Source organism: Chrysemys picta, chromosome 6 (genome assembly GCF_011386835.1).
Source record: "Chrysemys picta bellii isolate R12L10 chromosome 6, ASM1138683v2, whole genome shotgun sequence".
In the NCBI taxonomy this organism is placed as follows: domain Eukaryota; kingdom Metazoa; phylum Chordata; order Testudines; family Emydidae; genus Chrysemys; species Chrysemys picta.
Window position 1 is genome coordinate 70466429 of NC_088796.1, and position 20434 is coordinate 70486862.

The window sequence follows — 20434 nt, forward strand, 5'->3', positions numbered from 1 at the left end:
CTACTGTGGATTTGTCTTACACACACATCGTGTAGTGTGGTTTTGTACTTATCAGGCAAAAAAAATAGGTTAGAAATCTAGTCTGTCTTAATGAGTATGGCGAATCAGTGTACGTCATGTAAATAATGGTTGCAAGCCTCTTTAAATTTAATTATTGAATTGGATAATCACAGCACCACTTAACTACCATCCCCCTCCCACAATTTCAAAAAAAATAGGGATGTGGATACAGAATTAGCACTGTCAAAGGTTTCTGTGGTTATAGCATCACCACTCTTGCAGAGACTAGCAGGCATGCCAGTACTTTTAGTATCAACATTGCATAGGTGGTTATATAATATAGTAAGGTCCATCCACCTATTTACTCCAGAATATAACCAATTCGGCATATACTGAAGCTCTACCCTATAGGCAACTACTGCCATACAGTGCTCAACTGTGGGCAGAATTCAGAGTAGGGGGGGAAACCAGTGATAATCAACCCAACTACCCACACCCTAAACTGTATCTAAAACTAAGATGCTGGCGCCAATATCATACGGTGCTAGTTCCCTGCCGCTCGTATACACTTTGATCAGCAGTAGTCCTGCCATAAATTATCACCGTATTATGCCGCTGACTGATGGGAGTGGAAGCTGGGCCAGGATTGCCGACCCCTGGCTTTCAAAAATCATGAGTCAGGCCTCGAGGAAGACATCAGATTATTTTACATGCCATGTGATTTTCACACAGGCGGGGCGCTCTGTATTTGCCAGCTGGGCTTTGACCCTTTGGGTTTCACGCTTGGAAGCTTGAGTCGGCAGGGGCAGGAAGCTATTTCAATGGAAGCGTTTGCGGTGAATCATCTGCCAGCAGGACCTGGGGCTTCAACCCGACTAGCGCCCGATTCTGTACTAGAGCAACCCCGGCCGCTCCCCGCCCTGTGCAGCCGGGTGGGGGGCATCGCACATCCATCCATCCCCGGGCAGGGGCTCAGACGCTGCCTTGCCGGGGAGCCTGGGCACAGCGCGGGCCCGGCCCAGAGCAGCAGCGGGCTCTCAGCGCCCCTCGCGCTATGGAGGCCTAACCGGGCTCCGGCGTGCTAGGCCGGCCCCGGCCCGCGAAGTGCTGCAACGATGGGGGCAGCAACCCGCACACCACCGACCTCCCCCCTCCATGGCGCGCCGCTGAGTCAGCGAGCGCGTGCGCACAACAAAACACGCGCGTCGTGGACTGGCCGGAAGCTGTTCGCCCGGCCTCCCGATTCAAATGTCGCGAGAGTTAAAGAGCACGACCCATAGGATGCCGCTTGTACAGTCTTCCTTGAGTGACAGTTCTGTGGTCCAATAGGAATGTGGCAGCGAGGGCTTCTGCGAGTCTGTGGGCGGGCCCGCCTCTCGCAATTCCTGCTGCCCTGGCAAGAGCTCTGTGTCTGTGAGGAGCGAGCGCGCAGTAGCGAGTGATAGAGGGGGAGGCGGTGATTCCCCCACCCCTCCCCAACCGCCATGGCCTGGGCCGCCACCTCCCCGGCGGACAAGGAGAGGTAACGGCACCCGCGGGCGGGCGGGCAGCCCCTGTTTGCGGTACCTCTGGCCCCGCTGTGGCCCCTGCGTCGGTGGGATGGGAGGAGGCGCTGGGGTTACTCTGCCCCCGGCCCGCACTCGTCCTGTAGGCCTGGTCCCCCCCCAGAGCAGGCCCCGGGCGGATGGGCGCTGCCCCCCGGCTGCTCCTGCCTATGGAAGGGGGATGGGACCCACCTGCTGGGCGAGCGGGTGACAGCTGCCTGCGGGGCTGGGCGCCACTGCTCAACGAAGGCGCTCCGGGCCGAGTGGCGGAAAGGCAGGGTGAGGACTTTGGGGAAGGGGTGGAATGGGGGTTGGGTGAGGGCAGGGTAGGGGTGGGGCCAGAAGCGAGCACCCACTGGACAGAGGGGAAGTCGGCACCTATGTGTGGTAGTGACATTAATCCAGAGCAGTATTCATCTACCTTAATCATGTGAACCATCCTTCATCTTCCTGCTGTCTGCTGCCTCATTTACTACATACTTTCCAATTTTGGTGACAAATAAGGTGGGAATTCTGCAGAAAACAGTCTCCTTTACTACACAACCCTGATTCATTTCTAGAGCTCAGTCCATCCTGTGCACTGAATGAGATATGGGTCCTGTGGAAAAAATAGGAGTTGTGTATTTAAAGATAATGCATCTGCACAAGGGGGCTGAATCAAGGTTTCCCAGGCAACCTTAATTCAGGCATGTCCTAACTTCTGAATGCTTGATTTTGCAACCTTAATAATGTTCTTTTATAGTCATTTGTTGTATGCAGTTGCCTAGGTTTTTAAAAAAAGCAAACTGAAAAAACAAACTCCATCATGTAGCATCACACTGATAGCCATATGGTTCATCATCAGGGTTGAAACCTTTAGATTCACTCCATGTACCTCTGCCACTGGAGTAACTGATGAAATAATAGGTTGTCATCCTCTGTGTAGATCAGCACTAGAGATGGAGGGAGAACACACTTTGCCAGTAGGTTTCCCACGTATTTGCATAGATTCTTAGCCCCATCATTCCTAGTTCTCCCTCTTCTGCTCCAATTCTGGCAGTGTCATGTAATGGGAAATGTCTGGCAACTTCAATATAATCATCAATGTAGAGAAGGTTAGTAAGGAATTCCTGTTTACTCTTTAATAATGCTAGAATTTAGGTTTCCAAATGAAATTGGAAGATGACAAATTAAAACTAACAAGATTTTTTTGTGTGGTGTGTGTGTTTTTTTGTGGATAATTAGCAGTGGGGTTCTCTGTAAGATATCACACTCTGGAGCTTAGCAGGATTTAGCAAAGGAATTGATTTTTTTTTTAATAGCTTTCACAGCTGCTTAAAATAGGACAAAATTGTAAGGGATATAAAAACTCCTGCTTCGGGGTTTTAGCTAGCCACTAACCTAGTATTAGGAAGAATCTCTCCCTATGGTTATTCCATCATTGTCCATGGTGTGGTTTTTTGCATCTTTCCCTGAATTGTCTGGTGCTTTCACAATCTTGCAATTGTACTAGATAAACCAATGGTCTGATTTGGTATGATAGTTTCCAAATTTTAGAAGTTGGCATTCCTTTGAGGTTTTTTTATGTGCTTTAGAAGATATTACAAAAATCAGTATTTTCAGAACTTGACTTTTTTTTTTTTTTTTAGATTCATCTGCATCTATCCAGCATACTTAAATAACAAGAAGACAATAGCAGAAGGAAGAAGAATACCTATGGACAAAGTAATTTGTGGGTGGCATGGGGAAACTAAGTTTTGCTTCATGATAGCTTGGAGGGAGTTTGGGAAGGAACTAACAATTGTGGACAAGGCTACTTAAGTTTTTTTTTTTTATAAGAAGGGGAGGAAAGTTGATGATTGAATTCTGTAACATATTTGAAGACTGACCATTGGTGTCAAAATGTGAATTCAATATGGGAAAGGCTGGTTTCAGAACCTCTTATTGTCACATGAGCAAGGCTCAAACACATCAGCTGGGAGAGACTGGATGCAACCTTGAAAATCTCTTGAAAACTTACTGCACAAAATCTTCTTGCCCATCCTTGCAGTGATGAGGGAAACAGATACTGATCACCTGGGCAAGAAGGATTTTGTAAGGCTGCCTTAATAATTTGCTTGTAATTTGATTATCTAACTAGTTTAGATGTGGGTGTTTTGCACTATTGTTTTGACCCTAGAGGCTTCCTGTAATATCAAGGATGATGGGAAATAGAACACATTTGAGTCACTGTCTGTAATGTACTATTTCTTGTCTGTTACATCTGTGTCCACAACCAGTGCTTCAGGATCCAATAGGAGCCCAGCTGATAGTGGAATAGACATGTCTTACCGAGAAGTGATTAAACAATGAACTACTAAAACATCCATATTCTCTATATACTTTCTTAGATGTTTTTCCTGTGATAGCAAAAAGTCAGTTGTTTTAACTTGAACTAGGAGTTAACTCTGTTACTTGAGTGATCAGGCCCCTACATCTCTGATAACTGATGCCATGGCCTTCTGTTCCTTTCTCTTCAATCTCTCGCTGAATCCTTGGCAAGAGATGCCTGTCACTAAGTCAATACTCTTAGATCCTCAGTCTGTAACTGAGGGTGTGTCTACACACAAACAAAAACCCTGCAGCAACAAGTCGCTGACCCTGAGTCTTATAAACTCAAGCTTGTGCTACAGGCTAAAAATAGCAGAGTAGACATTCCTGCTTGATCTGGAGCCCAGGTTCTGAAACCCACCAAGCAGAGTGTGTCTCAGAGCCCAGGCTCCAGCCCAAGTGAGAACGTCACATAAGCCCAAGTCTGTAGGCCTGGGCTCTGAGACTCATTGCTGCAGGTTGGTGTTTGGGTCTTGGGCTTTTTTCCCCCCTTCTAATTGCTTAAGCCACACGTAAAGAAATCTCTTACTCCTATCTCACTCCAAAGAAACCAAAATTGTTTTTCTAAAGTACTAACTCTGTCCCCACTTCTTCCTGGGTTCCTGCCGAGGCCTGTCTACAGCTAACGTTTGAACCCATGCTTCTTTTTTCTTCTCCTATGGTGCTTTGTTCCTTTCTTTCTGATATATTCCAGGAAATGTACATGTCCTGGTTCATAAATAACTTACATAAGTGGAGAAGCAAGCTGATCTGTTTTCCCCGATCCATCTTTGTGCCCTTCCTTTCCCTGACTGCTGCTTCCCCTGAGGAATTTCAGGAGCTAATCCAGTCAACACCTAATTACTATGGATTTGTTTTTCAGCAGTAGATTAATTTTTAAAAAAGGCAATGTAGTAATTTAAAACATTATTTTAATAGGCCATTGAAAATCCCACATCTACAGAAATCCAAGATGTATGTGCGGCAATTGGACTCAATGTGCTTGTAGAGGTAATGTGAAACTTTATGAATACATTAAAGACTTATTTTTTTAAATTTTTTTAAAAATGTGCTGTAGAAAAACCATTGTCATGTAAACTTATCAACCAAGTCCTCTGATTTCTTTGAATATAAGTTAACTTAATACTTAAGGGGATGTTGGAAAAATTGGAGAGAGTACAGAAAAGAAATTTAAAAATGGGAGGGTTAGAGAAAACGCCTTACAATGATAGACTTAAAGAGCTCAATCTGTTTAGCTTATCAAAAAGTACGTCATGAGTTTTCTTGATTAGTGTTTAAGTACCTTCATGGGGAGAAAATGCAGGTACTAAAGGGCTCATTAACCTATTGGAGAAAGGCATAACAAAAAACAAGGGCTGCAAGCACGGCCACCCCTAGGTGGGTGCGGGGCCCGGGACAAATCAGCCTCCCTGCTAGTCTCCTCGTGCCCAAGCGGCCGCCACTCGCCTCCTCATCCTGCCCGCCTACCCGCTAGTCTCCTCGCCATCCATCCGGCACGCCTCCTTCCCCCCGCCTGCCTCCTCACCCCCTTCCCACCTTCTGTTCGCCTCCTCATCCCTCCCGCCTCACCTGAATATCAGGACAAATGGTGTCCCGATCGTACATTGATTGGGACATGGGACAAAGTGCTAAATATCGGGATAGTTCCAATTTTATCAAAGCACAGGTCCCCCCAAAGCCAGGGCCCTGGGCAGTCTCCCCGATTCACCCTACCCATGGGACGGCTCTGGCTGCAAGATGAAGCCAGACAAATTCCAATTAGTAATTTGGCACAATTTTATTAACATTGAAGGTAATTAGCCATTGGGACTTAACTAGTAAGAGAATTGATGGATTCTCCTACTCTTGGCATCTTCACATCAAGACTGGATGCTTTTCTCAAAGATATGTGTTGGCCAAATATATGTTGTTGGGCTTCATGCAGGGGTAACTGGGTTCTAGTCTGACCTCCTATATGTCACAGGTCATAGATGTCTCTTTTGGCATTAAAATTCTGATAGTTTAACTGCATTGGCACTTAAAGTGCAGTTTGACAACAGAAAAGAGTAATTACTCCAGTACCTTACATTTGCAGTATTCATTTTTAGGTTAAACTTATTGATGAAAACCCTAAATGTTTTTATGAGGATATAAGATCTTCCTTTTAATGTATACATTCAAATACCCTGTCAGCATCAACCAAGTCACTAGTCATAATTAAATATAAAGAGATTTTTTCTGAGAAATAAAGAACACTTCAGTTATTCTTTGGCACATGAAATGCCTATTAATATAAAACATAACCAGTAGTACCATAAAACTTGCTCATTCAGGTATGAATTTTGCCAGCGCCATCTTAAATTTTCATAAATCAGATTTTTTCTTTAATCTGTACAATCAAAGTTGCTAGTATTATTGTAACAAAAATTGGGAAATTAAGTTGACCATGATATATTACAAAGCATATATACCTTTATCATTATGCTTTCAGAGAACTGTCTGTATTTTTTTTTCTTATCCCTTGGAGACACACAACTATTGACTTATTTGGGGGGAGGAATAGCTCAGTGGTTTGAGCATTGGCCTGCTAAACCCAGGGTTGAGAGTTCAATCCTTGAGGGGGCCACTTAGGGATCTGGGGCAAAATCAGTACTTGGTCCTGCTAGTGAAGGCAGGGGGCTGGACTCGCTGACCTTTACTGGTCCCTTCCAGTTCTAGGAGATGGGATATCTCCATAAATAAAATAAAAAAAATAAATGAAACTTTTGTAACAGGAGCAAAGCCAAATAAAAGAGAGGACGAATCTTTACTAGGGATTACAAAGGGTTTCAGAACTTTCAAGTGAGCATCACATTTTTCAGTAGTAAGTTTTTAAGAATTAGTGGATTAGATTGGTTTCATCATCATCTTCAGGAAAATTTAAAACATTAGTTGTTTGAAAGGAACTTTCAAGTACCTCTATCTTATGATGATCACAATAGTCCCCTATAGCCTTAGACTCTGTGAATCTCTGATGTGTAGAGACATTCCCTGACCTAGACCCAGTGTGCTGGATAGGAGTTATAAAAGCCCCTTATCCACCTGGGGAAGAGTAGTTCAGCTGTGGTTGCTGCATAAGACAGCCTATGGCTCTCACAGGTCAAGCATGGGAAGTATGATGGAGATAGGGCCATAGCACTGTGTTGTGGAGCTGCTTGGAGGCATCCCACATGGGGCTGTTGTAACTTTATCTGCCTAAATTATGCCAGGGGTGGTTTCAGTGCTCAAACTACCCAGAATCTCAAGGATTTTAAAGCCACCTTTGCCCCGGGCTCTGGATGTGCAGCATGCAATCTTCCCTATTGTCTTGAAGAATGTCAGAGGTTTAGATCTTTTCCCTTTGTCTAGATGACACTTCCCTCGGTGTTCTGTATGGATTGCTTAAATGATGCCACCTTCATTTCTAAATTACAGAATTCTAACACAAAATTGATAAAACCTTAATCAGATTTATCAAAATGCAGTGCTGATAGAGCACTGAGATGTAATGTTTCATACTCCTCCTTTCAGATAACTTCTGTCGGGGTGTGTGGCTTATCTCTGGAACTTTGGGAGCAGTGACTTTATCAGGATGTTTAAATACAAATAGGTATGCAGCTAAGTTATAAATAATTAATTTTCCTCTCATAACTGCTAGTACATTCACAGCACAATTAACAATAATTAAAATGTGTTTTTAAAAAAATCTAAACAAAACTTACATAGAAAATAGACAAACATAAATAATTAATTGGTGGTAATGTCTCATTAAAGATAAAATTTTAATGATATTCTTCAGTAAATGTAGTAATACACATTTTCATACTTGAATTCTAAGCCCTATAAATGGTTTCCATATGTCATAGACCCAAGTTTTTTGTTGTTTTAAGGCCAGAAGGGTTCATTAGATCATCTAGTCTGATTTCCTGTATGTCACAGGCCATTAAATTTCACTCAGTTACCCTGTATTGAGACTAATAACTAGGGCTTGGCTAAAACACATCTTGATTTGAAGTCTCCAAGAGATGGAGAATCCACCACTTCCCTTTGTAGTTTGTTCCTCTGGCTAATCACGCTCACCATGTGAGTTTTATTGTTGTTTTGTTTTTTTAATTGTGCCTAATTTGAATTTGTCTGGCTTTAACTTCTAGCCATTTGTTCTTGTTATGTCTTTCTCTACTGGATTATGAATCTTTTTTATTACTCGGTACTTTCTCCCATGAAGACACTGTAATCAAGTCTTTCAATTTTTTTGATAACCTAAAATCAGACTTCTGAAAGGGGTACCATAGTCTGGAAAGGTTGAGAATCGCTGAGCTAAATAGATTGAGATTTCACAGGCATTTTCTCTAGTTCTCAAATTTTTGTGGCTTTTTTCTTCACCCTCTTCATTTTTTCCACATCCTCTTTAAAACGTGGACATCAGAACTGACAGGGTATTCAAGTGTCTGACTCACCAATGCTAATATCACCTTCGTACTCACTTCTCCCCTCTTCATTTTCAGTTGTCTGTCCACTACGATTTTTAATTTATTTTTTTTTTCAGTCACTGCTTTCCATTATGCAGTCCCCCGTTTTGTAGGTGTGGCCTGCATTTCTTGTTCCTGCATGTATAACTTTGCATTTGGCTGTATTAAAATGCCTTTTGTTCAGATGGGCCTGGGTTACCAAGTGATACAGATGGCCCCGTGTGACTGTCCTGTCTACATCATTATTCATCTCTTCACCAATCTTTGTGTCATCTGTAAATTACTTTTATCAATATGTCTTCAAACACCTCTCTGGTTTTGTGCTGTATGAATTATTTTCTGAAGAGAAATTTGGGTGAGGATAACTATTCTGCTTCCTTTGAAAAAATGTTCTTCTCCAGTGTCTTAACAGTATTCACTTCATCCTCACTAATCCAACCCACACCTAGATTGCCTTAACCTCTGAAATTTTGTTCTGAAGTTATTTAGTATACATTACAACTAACCCAGTGGTAAATTCAGAGTATGATCATATTTTCCCAATAAGCATGTGTGACCGTTCACTTTCAAAGCATGTACATAAAGTCTACATGGCTGTGACACCTCCCTCAAAAAGGTTACATCTATGAGCAGTGTTCACTGGTTATAGGCATTTTAGTACATAGCAATTTTAAATTCATATTTATTTAATGTCTGATGCTTATCTTATAAAATGCCTTTCTGCCTCTTAATCTCTAGTTTAACTATGTTATTCTTTTTTCCATTTGCTAGAAGAACAAGTTGTACCCTAGAGAGTGGAACCGTGATATGCAATATAGAGGCAGAGTACGAGTTCAGCTCAAGCTGGAAGATGGCAACCCATGTTTACCTCAGTTTCCAACACGTGAGTGGAGTATTTGTTGAGGGGGTATGTGCAGTGAGAAAACTTGGGTAACTATATATTCTTACCTACTTAGAAAAAGTTAGGGTCTGTTGCCATAGTGTCAGGCTGTTTGTGTCTCCCACGCTAATGTTGTTGTGACTAATCTGTTAAAACATTAATAGAGAACTTTGTCATTATGCATTTTAGATCCTACCATTTGAAACATTTGGCCACTGTAAGCCATATAAACTGGTAGTTAAATGAGATGAGCCTGTTAGCGAGGATGTGATTCTGTTTTAGAGTACAGTCTTCAGTCCTGTATTTCCTTCGATGGTGCTTCATTCTCACTTTAAAAATTGGAAATTGAACATTCTTTTGGACACACTGGGTGACCACTGTCTCCAACAAAGCAGCAGTGCTACTTTAGTGTACTGTGTTGTAGTAGAAGGTTTCTCTCCAAAAACACAAAAAAATCTGCTTTAAAACTACTGTATTTCACTTAGTCTTTTCTTGTGTATACTGTTGTCATACCTCCGTTAAATTTCAATGCAGTTGATAAATTGATGTAGTAATCCTGTTTGATATTGCAATTTTCTGCCTAAAATACTCATAGGAAATCTAAAATACTAACTGGCCTAACTAAAGAAGCCTTGTTAATGTTGATAGGTAAGCAAGGAATTAGTGTACAGAAAGGATAGGGGCAAAGGCTAATCTACAGGGTGGGAGAATGAAAGTGCTGGAAACTATAAAGTGCCATTAATGGTATGATGGCTTCATGAGCTCCACTGATCAGAAGGGGAAGCTAGAGCCATGGAGTCTTCTGGTGGGAGCAAATAGTTGGATCAGCATCTTGCTCCCCTGTAGCATGTTTTGGTTGTCCAGCCGGTTGTCCTTTTGAAGTCCAGACTAGCCCCAGATAGTTACAGTATTAGCACGCCAAGTCCATATAAACAAAAGGCAGTGTGGTGGCTTTCTGGAGGCTTGGCCTTCCCCTGCACTGTTACCTGTGAAGTGAGTAACTGCTATGGGGAAGTAAGGTGAGGGGAGGGGGCTGCACCTCATTGTCTGTCTGTGCAAGCTAGTCAGCGGTTCTCAAATTGTGGGTCGTGACCCCATTTTAATGGGGTTGCCAGGGTTGGCATTAGACTTGCTGGGGCCAAAGTCCGAGCCTCACCACCCAGGGCTGAAGCCCTGGGTGGTAGGGCTCAGGTTACAGGCCCCCTCTCGTTTGGCCCCTGCCCCGGGTGGTGCGGCTTTGTCTTTGGTCCCCATGGGGGACGGTGAGGCTCAGGAAGGCTCAGGCTTCAGTTCCTCCCTCCTGGGGTCGTGTAGTAACTTTTCCTGTCAGAAGGGGGTCACAATGCAATGATGTTTGAGAACCCCTGAGCTAGATCATAGTCTGATTAATAAAGAGCAACTTGATTCCTTGATTAGGTCCAAAATTACTGTGACTTTTCTCTAGGCTTGCTCTGGATTCTATTAGTGATGATTCAGTTTAAAACTGTTCTGCACAAGTTCCCCCAGCAAGCACTGAGTGCCCTATTTCCAGAGAGCACCCAATATGCCACAGATACAGGGGAAAGAAGCAGAGCTTGGACTTTGTATCCAACTTGACAGGGGTTCCTAACATTAGCTAGGGATTCTAATGTTCAAAGTGTTACAAATGTTCATATAAATTAACCCTTGCCTTTTGTTTCTAGGTAAATCAGTGATGCTATATGCAGCAGAAACAATTCCCAAACTGAAAACAAGGACACAAAAAATGGGAGGTAGTGACCAAAATCTCCAGCCAGGAGAGGGAGGCAAAAAAGGCAAAGGGAAGAAGAAGAAGTGAGCCTGTCACTGGCATAATTGTTACTTTATAGTCATTCTACGACAAATATGGATGGACGTTACCATTTGTGAATCTGAACTGAGATACAGAAAACAAGAAAACTGGTGAAGCTGTACAGAATTGTCTTCAATTTTTTACTGAAGTGGAATGCATGTACTGTGCCTGACATTGTGTAACAGTATTCACAGAACTCCCAAATCCAAAGGTAGCAGCCAGTTTTAAAAGTTACAAACGACGTAGACAATTTGAGGGTGGAAACATGATTCTTTTTATGGATAAATATGCAGTTGTTTGGCTTTCAAAATAAACAAAAACAAAGCTTATTTTATGCAGACTGGATATTTGAAGTTGGTTGCCTTAGTACAAAATGTATCTATGCTGATAAAGAGAAATTTGTCTTAAGTCTGGACCCTATATATCCCTGTGCTAGGAAAATTTACAATGAAGTTATCATTACTGTGTACATTTCACTTTTTAATCATTCACAAATGTTAAGTCTAATAAAGGTGGAAAAACAAATTTTGAAAATCCAATTGTATAAAATACTTTAGTTGGAGCTTCATCACTGTTTCCCACCCCACCCCCCCACCCCCCCACCCGATGCCTATTTGAAGAGAAGATATGTTCTACGTCCCACTCCATTAAAAGCTTGTGGCTGGCTGCATTCTACTGTGAGATCAGATGTCACAGACTCTCGTATGCTGCCATGTATATGAGAAAGGGCTTACTGACTTTAATGTTCTTTCAGCTTTAAAAAGAGAGTACCATCTATCTTCATTCTTACAATCAGATATAGGAAACACAACTTTATTAATCTCATCATATACAAATATCTATTGTATGAGAGGTGCATATTGCCTTGGTGGGGAAAAGTTCACTTTGTGCAGAAGCTTAAGCTGATCTGGATTCATCAGCTGTGGGGAGTAGGATAGAATAAGGAGGACTCTTGGAAGGAAGGGCCTCGCAGAGAGTAAAAAGTGCACTTTGTAAGTTCCAGAGGAAGGGATGGTTTGGGAGCATGAAGGGGGAGAGATTGGAGAGGAAAGAGCAGAGCCTGTTCAATAAGGGATCTCATATAGGTCTTTTTCCTCCACTTACACGTTGAGTGAATCTCCATGTTTATTAAATGATCATTCTGTCTCTGTTCAGGAGAACTCTGTAAAAGTGAATATAGCACTTGTTAATGTGTGTTTACAGGCACTGGCAACTGATCAGTTTTATTTATATACCTGTATGTAAATTGTGATATTTAGGATGATACTCTTCTCTTCCCTCCTGCATGTCTTTCCTGACATGCATCTTTTATGTGGTAGCTGTTTAAGCAGTGTTAAAGTGTATGGAGTGTTAGATTTGACTGTGATGGATTATAAAATCACAAGGATATGCTCACTTACTTTATTTCAGTTCATCTCAGCCAAGGTTACTAACACCTGTGCATATCATTGTGATGAATCAAAAAGCCTGGTTGTGGGGGATGACAGCAGAGTTTTAATTCTTGACAGCATAAAGACAAGCCCCACAAGGATTTCAGAGGGTGATCTTCAACTTTTATTAAAACCTAGCTAATGGTTGATATACCATGCAAAACAATGTGAGTGTCTCCAATTTGACTCATTAATGTAGTATTGAGGGTTTTGTTTTTTAAAGACTGCTTACAAAAAATACATAAAGCACTGGCCCCAAAAAGTGATATGACAGTTGTTTTATGGTAGGTTTTGACACTGGGTTTGGAAAATTTGGGAAAGTAGATGCTATATTATGCACTTGCTATACAGTCATTGCTTTTTCTGTTGTAAGCAGTTGAAATACAAGTAGGTATTTAGTGTGACAGCTGATTAGTATTTTCTCTATGGGGGTAAAGTGTATGCTAGGACATTCTCAGTCATGTGAAGATATAGCTACAGTATCTTACTTAGAGTCTCCGTGCAGATCTTAGTTTTTATATTACCTGTTTCTTCTGTTCTGTAATTCAGAGTGTTGTGATAGCTCTTTGGATATCTTACCTGAAGGTGGCATGGGGAATTACTGACACTTTCTGGAATCAGTGCCAGTGGACTGGCTATTACTTTAGGCAATACTTAATTTCCTATACAGTCTTCTAATTGGGAACAGAATTCTTTTTCTGTAACAGTCAGTTGAAATCTGTCTTGACTACTCTTAGATTTTGCACAACTGCAAAGGGTGAGAATTGTCACTTACTAACTACACAATACATAATTGCACATTAATTATATCGTTTCATCCTTGTTGCAGCTGAGCAAATTCAAAAATTCATGACAAATCTAGAGTCGGATAGCCAAAGGTGCTATGGAGTTCATCCAGGGTAACAGCAATAACTCACAAGGGTACCTGCAGTAAAGGGACCTGAAGGCCACAGAAGGAAATAAATTTTGTGGGGGGGAGGAGGGAGATGGGGTTATTTTAAAACTTTGAGTAATAGAGGCTCTTTGTGTGAGCCATGCATGCATAATCTACTGTGAATTACTCTTGGAGAATCTCTGTAAACACACACTGGGATTTCCAAAACTAACAGTTAAAAAAAGAAGCTGCATCTATACTGAATGCTTGAACTGACGGAAGCCTTACCACGTGAATGATATGCTAACTGTATATTTTTGTAGTGACTGACATTTTATTCCAAATATTTATTAAGAGAAGAAGTTGTTGAAGGCTAGGAGAGTCTGAGATTCCATTACACACAATGAGTGGAGCATGTTTATTGAAATTTCCATTCTGCCATGGAAAGCAGTGGCTGGAAAAAAAAAAAATGAGCCAACGGCTACAGGCAACGTCCAAGCCATCTGCCTCCACCCTCTGCCCAGTCGGGCCTGACCCGTGCCAAGCAAGGAGCCAAATGGTCATTTTGAAGATGTGCCCGAGTGCGACCTACCAGACTATTCCCTGGATCCATCTGTCCCAGTGTTCTCCAACTGCCTCTCTCTTTTCCTCCCTCCTTGGACCACTATAACCTCAGACTGATGGGTCCTCAGCACAGTGGAACAGGGTTATACTCTCCAGTTCCTTTCTACCCCCCTTTCCCACCCACCTTCCCCATCCCTCTTCAGGGACCCCTCTAAAGAGAGTCTCCTCACACAGGGGGTAGAGGGGTTGCTACACCTGGGTGCAGTGGAAGAAGTTCCTCTCGATTACAGGAACAAAGGGTTCTATTCCCAGTACTTTTTAATCCCAAAGGCCAAGAGCAGTCTACAGCCCATCCTGGACCTGCGAGACCTCAACAAATACCTAAAGAAGTTAAAGTTCCGCATGGTTTCCCTGGCTTCTGTTATCCCCTCCCTGGACCTGGGAGACTGTTATGCCGCCCTCAACTTGAAGGATGCATACTTCCATATAGCAATCTTTCAAAGACACAGACGCTTCCTCCAGTTTACAGTGGGGCCCCACCACTACCAGTTTGCGGTCCACCATGCCAGGCCCCGGATGTGGCCCCTTCAACAATGGCTGGGAATGGTTTTGGCTGGATTCCCAGATCATTGCCATTCCCCAGGCGGTACTTACCTCGCTGCAATGGTGGACCGACCACAGGACAGTCCTGAAGGGGTTCCATTCGACAACCCCCATCACTCCATCAAGTTGGTGTCAGACGCCTCGGACCTTAGCTGGGGTGCACATCTCAGCGACCTCCAGAAACGGGATGTGGTCCCCGGAGGAGGCAAAGTGGCACATAAATGGCAAAGAGCAGTCCGGCTGGCATGCGGAGTCTTCCTGCCCCACCTGTTGGGCAAGGTGGTACAAGTCCTGACGGACAACACAGCTTCGATGTTCTACATCAACAGGCAAGGGGAAGCGCGCCCATTGGCTCTCTGTCAAGAGGCACTCCATCTATGGGACTTCTGCATCAGCCACAAAATCCACGTGGAAGCTTGTCACCTTCCGGCGTCAAGAATATGCGGAGGGACCAGCTCAGCAGGGACTTCTTCTCTCACCATGAGTGGTTGCTCCATCCAGAGGTAGCCTGCATGATCTTCCAGAGGTGGGGAACTTCCCAAGTGGACCTGTTTGCCACCAGACAGAACAGGAAATGCTACCGGTTCTGTTCTTGGCAAGGTCTGAGCAAAGGCTCCCTCTCCAATGCCTTTCTCCTGTTGTGGCTTCCTGATGTACGTGTTCCCTCCGATTCCACACTCATCAGCAGGGTCCTGGCGAAGATCAAGAGAGACAAAGTGCAGGTTGTTGTGATCGCCCCAGCGTTGCTTTGCCAGCATTGGTTTGGCATGCTCATGAGCTTGTCAGTGTCCCCTCCCTGGCCCCTGCCTAACCGACCGGACCTGCTGTCACAGGACCACGGTTGGCTCCTACACTCCAACCTCGGGTCCCTCCACCTCTCGGCATGGATGCTGTCTGGCTGAACCCAAAGGAACAGACCTGTTCTGAAGGAGTCCAACAGGTCCTCCTGGGAAGTGGGAAGCCCTCAACTAGACTGACTTACCTGGCCAAGTGGATGAGGTTTTCCCGCTGGACGTCCGAGCGTGGCATCTCTCCCCTGCGTTCTTCCATACAGGATGTTCTGGACTATCTGCTCCAGTTGAGGAACCAGGGCCTGGCACACTCTTCCATTAGAGTGCATCTTGCGGCCATCTCTGCTTTTCACTCACCAATCCAAGGACAGGCAGTGTTTTCTCATGACATGACAGTCAGATTCTTGAAAGGGCTTGAGAGATTCTTCCCGCAGGTACGGGTTCCTGTTCAACAGTGGGATCATAACTTGGTCCTCTTTAGGCTCACCAGCCTGCCCTTTGAGCTGCTGAGTTCCTGCTCCTTTTCCCACCTGTCATGGAAGGTCATGTTCCTGGTGGTGGTGACGTCGGCAAGACGGGTCTCTGAAATTCAAGCCTTGACCTCAGAACTGCTGTACACGATCTTCTGCAAAGACAAAGTTCAGCTGCAGCCCCACCCAGCCTTCCTGCCAAAGGTGGTATCCACCTTCCATATGAAGCAGGACATCTTCCTCCCCGTGTTCTGTCCCAAACCGCGCAAGACCAGTAAAGAGAGGCATCTTCACGCCCTGGATGTCCAAAGGGCCTTGGCTTTTTACTTAGAACGTACTAAGAACTTCATTGCTACAGCAGACAGGAAGAAGGGTCTTCCAGTGTCCTCGCAGAGGATTTCCAATTGGATCACCTCGTGCATAAGGACCTGTTACGACCTGGCGAGGGTTCCACCACCTTCGATTGTCAGAGCCCACTCGACGAGAGCTTAGGCGTCTTTGGCAGCCTTCCTGGTGCACATCTCTATCCAGAACATCTCTAGAGCTGCAATGTGGTCCTCTGTTCACACGTTTACCACTTATTATGCCATCACTCAGCAGGCCAGGGATGACACTGAGTTCAGCAGAGCTGTGTTGCAATCTACACATCCATTAATTCTTACCCACCTTCAAAGGTACTGCTTTGGAGTCACCTAATATGGAATGGACATGAGTAGTAGGCATTCGAAGAAGAAAAACAGTTACCTTTTCCGTAACTGGTGTTCTTCAAGATGTGTTGCTTGTATCCATTCCACAACCCGCCCTCCTTCCCTACTGTCAGAGTTTCTGGCAAGAAGGAACTGAGGATGAGAGGGAAGCCGGCAGCACCCATTATACTGGGACACGCAGGCATCACTCCAAAGGGTGCCAGAGCCGGTCCCCTACGGATACTGCTAAGGGAAAAACTTCCGGCACCGGTGCATGTGGCGAGCACACACACCTAATATGGAATGGACATGAGCAACACATCTTGAAGAACACCAGTTGTGGAAAAGGTAACTGTCTTTTTCCTCCAAGTGGCGGTATTGGCAAAGGCACAAATCCATTCCGGGAATTAGAAGGCTCTGTCCCATGCAAGTGTGGAATATCTTAAAGGTAATGTTTCTCTTAAAAATAATAGCCAAGATTGTTAAAAACAGGTGCTTAAAGTTAGGTTCCAAAATCCATATTTAGGCAGCTAAATAAGATGCCTAATTTTCCATAAGCACTGAGCATCTTCAACTCCCACTGAAATCAACTGAATTGGTTTGTTTAATGATTGAACTGATTTTCTATCAGTTTCTCTAACATATTTTACTATAGGAATTTTAAATAAGTAGTTGTATGTTCATTCAAAACACTTCCTTTATGAGTCTGATATCTGTACTTGGTTTTTGCTGCCATAGCAAAACAATACGCCTTAATTTTTTGTGTATATATTTTTGAAATTACAAGTCGTACCATTTAAAATCTTTTCTGTTTTTCATAATGTGACTCTTACAAGTCGTCATTATTCTGCTTTAGAAGTCTCAAGATCTTTTCTTTTCTGTATTTGACAATGTGACACTAAATTGTTATATCCAGTTCCTAACAATATTAAGCAACGTTTTATACATAAAATATACATGATAAATACTATAATCTATTTTACTGTATATAAAGTAATAGGAATTTTATTAGTAGTGAAATAAATTTACCTAGAAGGGGGGGAAGAACAAAAAAAAAAAAAAAAACCTTGTGCACTAATAAAATGTTTCCACCAGGTTTTAGAAATACTATCAACTTGATTATTTTTTTAAAATAACAGATTTTTAATATTGCAGTTTTTCTATTGTGCTCTTTAAATAGCATGTCAGCTCCCATGTCAACATCAGAATCTCTTTGTCCAGAAAGAAACATGACTGCACAGAAATATACAGCAAACTTAAAAAACAAAAAGTGGGGGATTGCAGGGTGGGTAACTTGTTTCTTATAATAATGTTTTGTGTTACTTTAAACTAGAATGGGTATGAAAGTTTCTGACAGAAAAGCAATTTTTTTTTTCAAGCTGACAGTGTCCTTGTAGCACTTTCTATAGATCAGCAGATAAGAAGATTGATATTAGGCACAGAGCAAAGACTGCTTTGAAAAATGAAGTTACACAATGAAAGAAAAGACTTCTTAAAAATGAAAGAATTCAGCAGTGTGATAGATTATAAATAGGCACTTTATTTACTTTTTCAGGTATTTGAGGACAGACTCTGCTGCAGTGGAAATGCAGACCCTTGCACTCAGCTCTTGATGTAAAGAAAGTAAGTGAGTTTAAAATATTTTATTTTAAAATGTATGTTTGATTTGGGGAATGGCATTTAAAAATTACTATATTGAATTTTCCATCCTTATCCACAATGTGCTCGTCACAGAGGACAAACTTTAAGAAAACATTTTTTTTCCATAGCATCTAAGAGAAGGTGTTTTAAAGTCACTTCACCTCTGCCTCAGTTTTGGCATCTGTAAAATGGGGATAATGATATATACTTCTTTGTAAAATACTTTGAGATCTACTGATGAAAAGCAATATCTAAGATGTAGGTATCTGTTGTTAAAACTATCCCACTTTATTACCATGAAATAATGAAAGTCCGTATATCTAAAACTTGGGGAAAATATGCTGTTTGTTAACATTTACTGCTTTTAAGACACTTTTTTCCTCCAAATAAGCCAACTCAAGCATTTTCCATAAAATATCCTATTATTAATGGCTGGGCTGGTAGTGCTGCTTATTATTAAGGTTACCTAACACTTTCCATTACACGGTCCTGTCTTCTGTAGCTTGTAACTTTGCCAAACTTTAACTGTTTGGGCTGAAATTTTCCATGCTAGGTGTCTGCCTCAGACTGAATCTTTTTGGAAAAACTTCAGCCAGAATGGTTCAGCTGTTTGAGACTGATACTAGAGAAAAATAGCTTATTTTGCCCATTTAAAAAACAAACAAACACTTGCAACCTCTTTTCTAGCAGCCCCCATGGAGCAGGGACTTTAAATTTGACAGGTGGTGGCCTTTGTGTCAGGATAGATCTTTTGCCATCCCTGTGAAAATGTCAAAATTTGGCCAACTTGTATACCTCCGAAAAATTGCAGTTGGCACATGCTCAGTAAGGCTTTCTAAGATTTTAGCAGTTAAATTCCCCAAAGATTCAGTCCACACTAGTCAAGTTCCATCTGGGGATGAGGACTTTCCCTGCAATTGAGTCTGGACTGCTGTGGCCACACTACAGCAGCATTCGAATGCAGAAAGGACAAGTGCTGGGCCTGTAGGGGACAGAGGGAGCAGACTGGGACAAAGAGCCTAGAGGTGGAAACTTGGACTGAAGGCTTGCAGGGAGGGAGAGGGAAACTGGGACTGGGAGTTGAGATGCAGGAGGAGAGACTACAACTGACTGGGCAAGGAAACTGAAAACTAGTTGCGGTGGGGAGGGACAGAAGACAAATCTGATGAAGAGCTGGGGTGCAGGAGGGACTGTCTGGGGAAAGAGACTGGCATAAGGAGCTGGGTGGAGGAAACAAACTGAGATTGGATGAGCAGTCTCGGGGGGAGGGAGGGAATTGAGACAGGTAACATGGGCAGGGGGAGGAGGAAGACAGACTGGATGAGGAGCACGGAGGGAATTAGGCCTGATTTAGCAAAGAGACTGGAGATAAGGCTTTTTTTTGGAGGGGAACTGGAAATGGGTGGGCAAGAGACTGGGATGGAGATGGGAATGAGAAGCCTGAAGAGTGGAGACTGATGAGGTGTGAGTGGTACTAGGATTAGGGGTGGGGAAGAGACAACTGGGAGAGGGATGGGCTGGAGGAGATGGGGCTGACCAGTGCTTAATTTCTAAAGAAAGAGGGGCAGTGTGACTTTGCACATATGATGTGTGCAAGGTCACGCCTTAAATGCCACTGACAGAAGAGGTGCTGGGGCAGAGCCCTGGCAAAATTAAGCACTGGTTGAGGAAAAGGGCAGAGGAATCTGTCCCCTAGAAAGCACTCCCGTCCACACGCTGCAATGGAACCTGAGATTCCTTAGTCTCAGCATTCCTCTGCTGTCAGCAAATAACTGTGAAAGACGCTTGCAAAATGCCCTATCTTCCCTTAGTTCTGGTCCACATAAAAGATGTCAATCTACTATTACTGTCAATTAGCCCCTTTGCTCAAGTGGCAGTCTAAAGTTCCATCCCTGCTGGTGACCCATGTGGGTGTCAGTATGATGCCACATGATGAAACTTTTGTTTAAAAATCTAATAAATGCTTGCACAAAAGTATGTTAAGAACTTTATTCAAAGACAAACACTCAAAAGTTCAGAAAAGCCAGAATTATGGTTGCCTGTGAAACTGGCGTGCTACAGGTAATAGCTCTCCCCTACACAACCCTGATACATCCCTACAGATGGTCCATCCTGTGCACTGAATATCATATACAAACCAGTATATGATAATTACTGTATCATAATTAGGGCTGTCAATTAATCGCAGTTAACTCACATGATTGACTCAAAAAAATTAATCGCACTGTTAAACAATAGAATACCAATTGAAATTTATTACATTTTTTTGGTTTTATACATTTTCAAATATATTGATTTCAATTACAACACAGAATACAAAGTGTAC

General features: G+C 42.9%; 1 protein-coding gene across 3 annotated transcripts; it reads left to right on the forward strand.

Moving 5' to 3' along the window:
• Positions 1–1358: 1358 nt before the first annotated feature.
• SRP19 (signal recognition particle 19) lies at positions 1359–11574 on the forward strand. Of its 3 annotated transcripts, none has more exons than XM_065550325.1 (5): positions 1359–1522; positions 3173–3248; positions 4812–4883; positions 9131–9289; positions 10922–11574. In XM_065550325.1, the coding sequence occupies exons 1-4, from the start codon at positions 1485–1487 to the stop codon at positions 9260–9262; spliced, it is 318 nt and encodes a 105-aa protein (XP_065406397.1). In that variant the 5' UTR covers positions 1359–1484; the 3' UTR covers positions 9263–9289; positions 10922–11574. The 3 variants fall into 3 exon arrangements, with proteins under 3 accessions (XP_065406397.1, XP_005281670.1, XP_042696390.1); XM_005281613.5 differs by having other exon boundaries at positions 9131–9242; XM_042840456.2 differs by lacking the exon at positions 4812–4883 and having other exon boundaries at positions 9131–9242.
• The last annotated feature ends 8860 nt before the right edge of the window (positions 11575–20434 follow it).

Coding starts and splice junctions, on each gene's coding strand:
- SRP19 (XM_005281613.5), top strand. CDS start 1,485: ATGGCCTGGGCCGCCACCTCCCCGGCGGACAAGGAGAG. Junction 1,523..3,172: donor TCCCCGGCGGACAAGGAGAG/GTAACGGCACCC, acceptor TTTTTTTTTTAG/ATTCATCTGCATCTATCCAG. Junction 9,243..10,921: donor TTTACCTCAGTTTCCAACAC/GTGAGTGGAGTA, acceptor TTTTGTTTCTAG/GTAAATCAGTGATGCTATAT.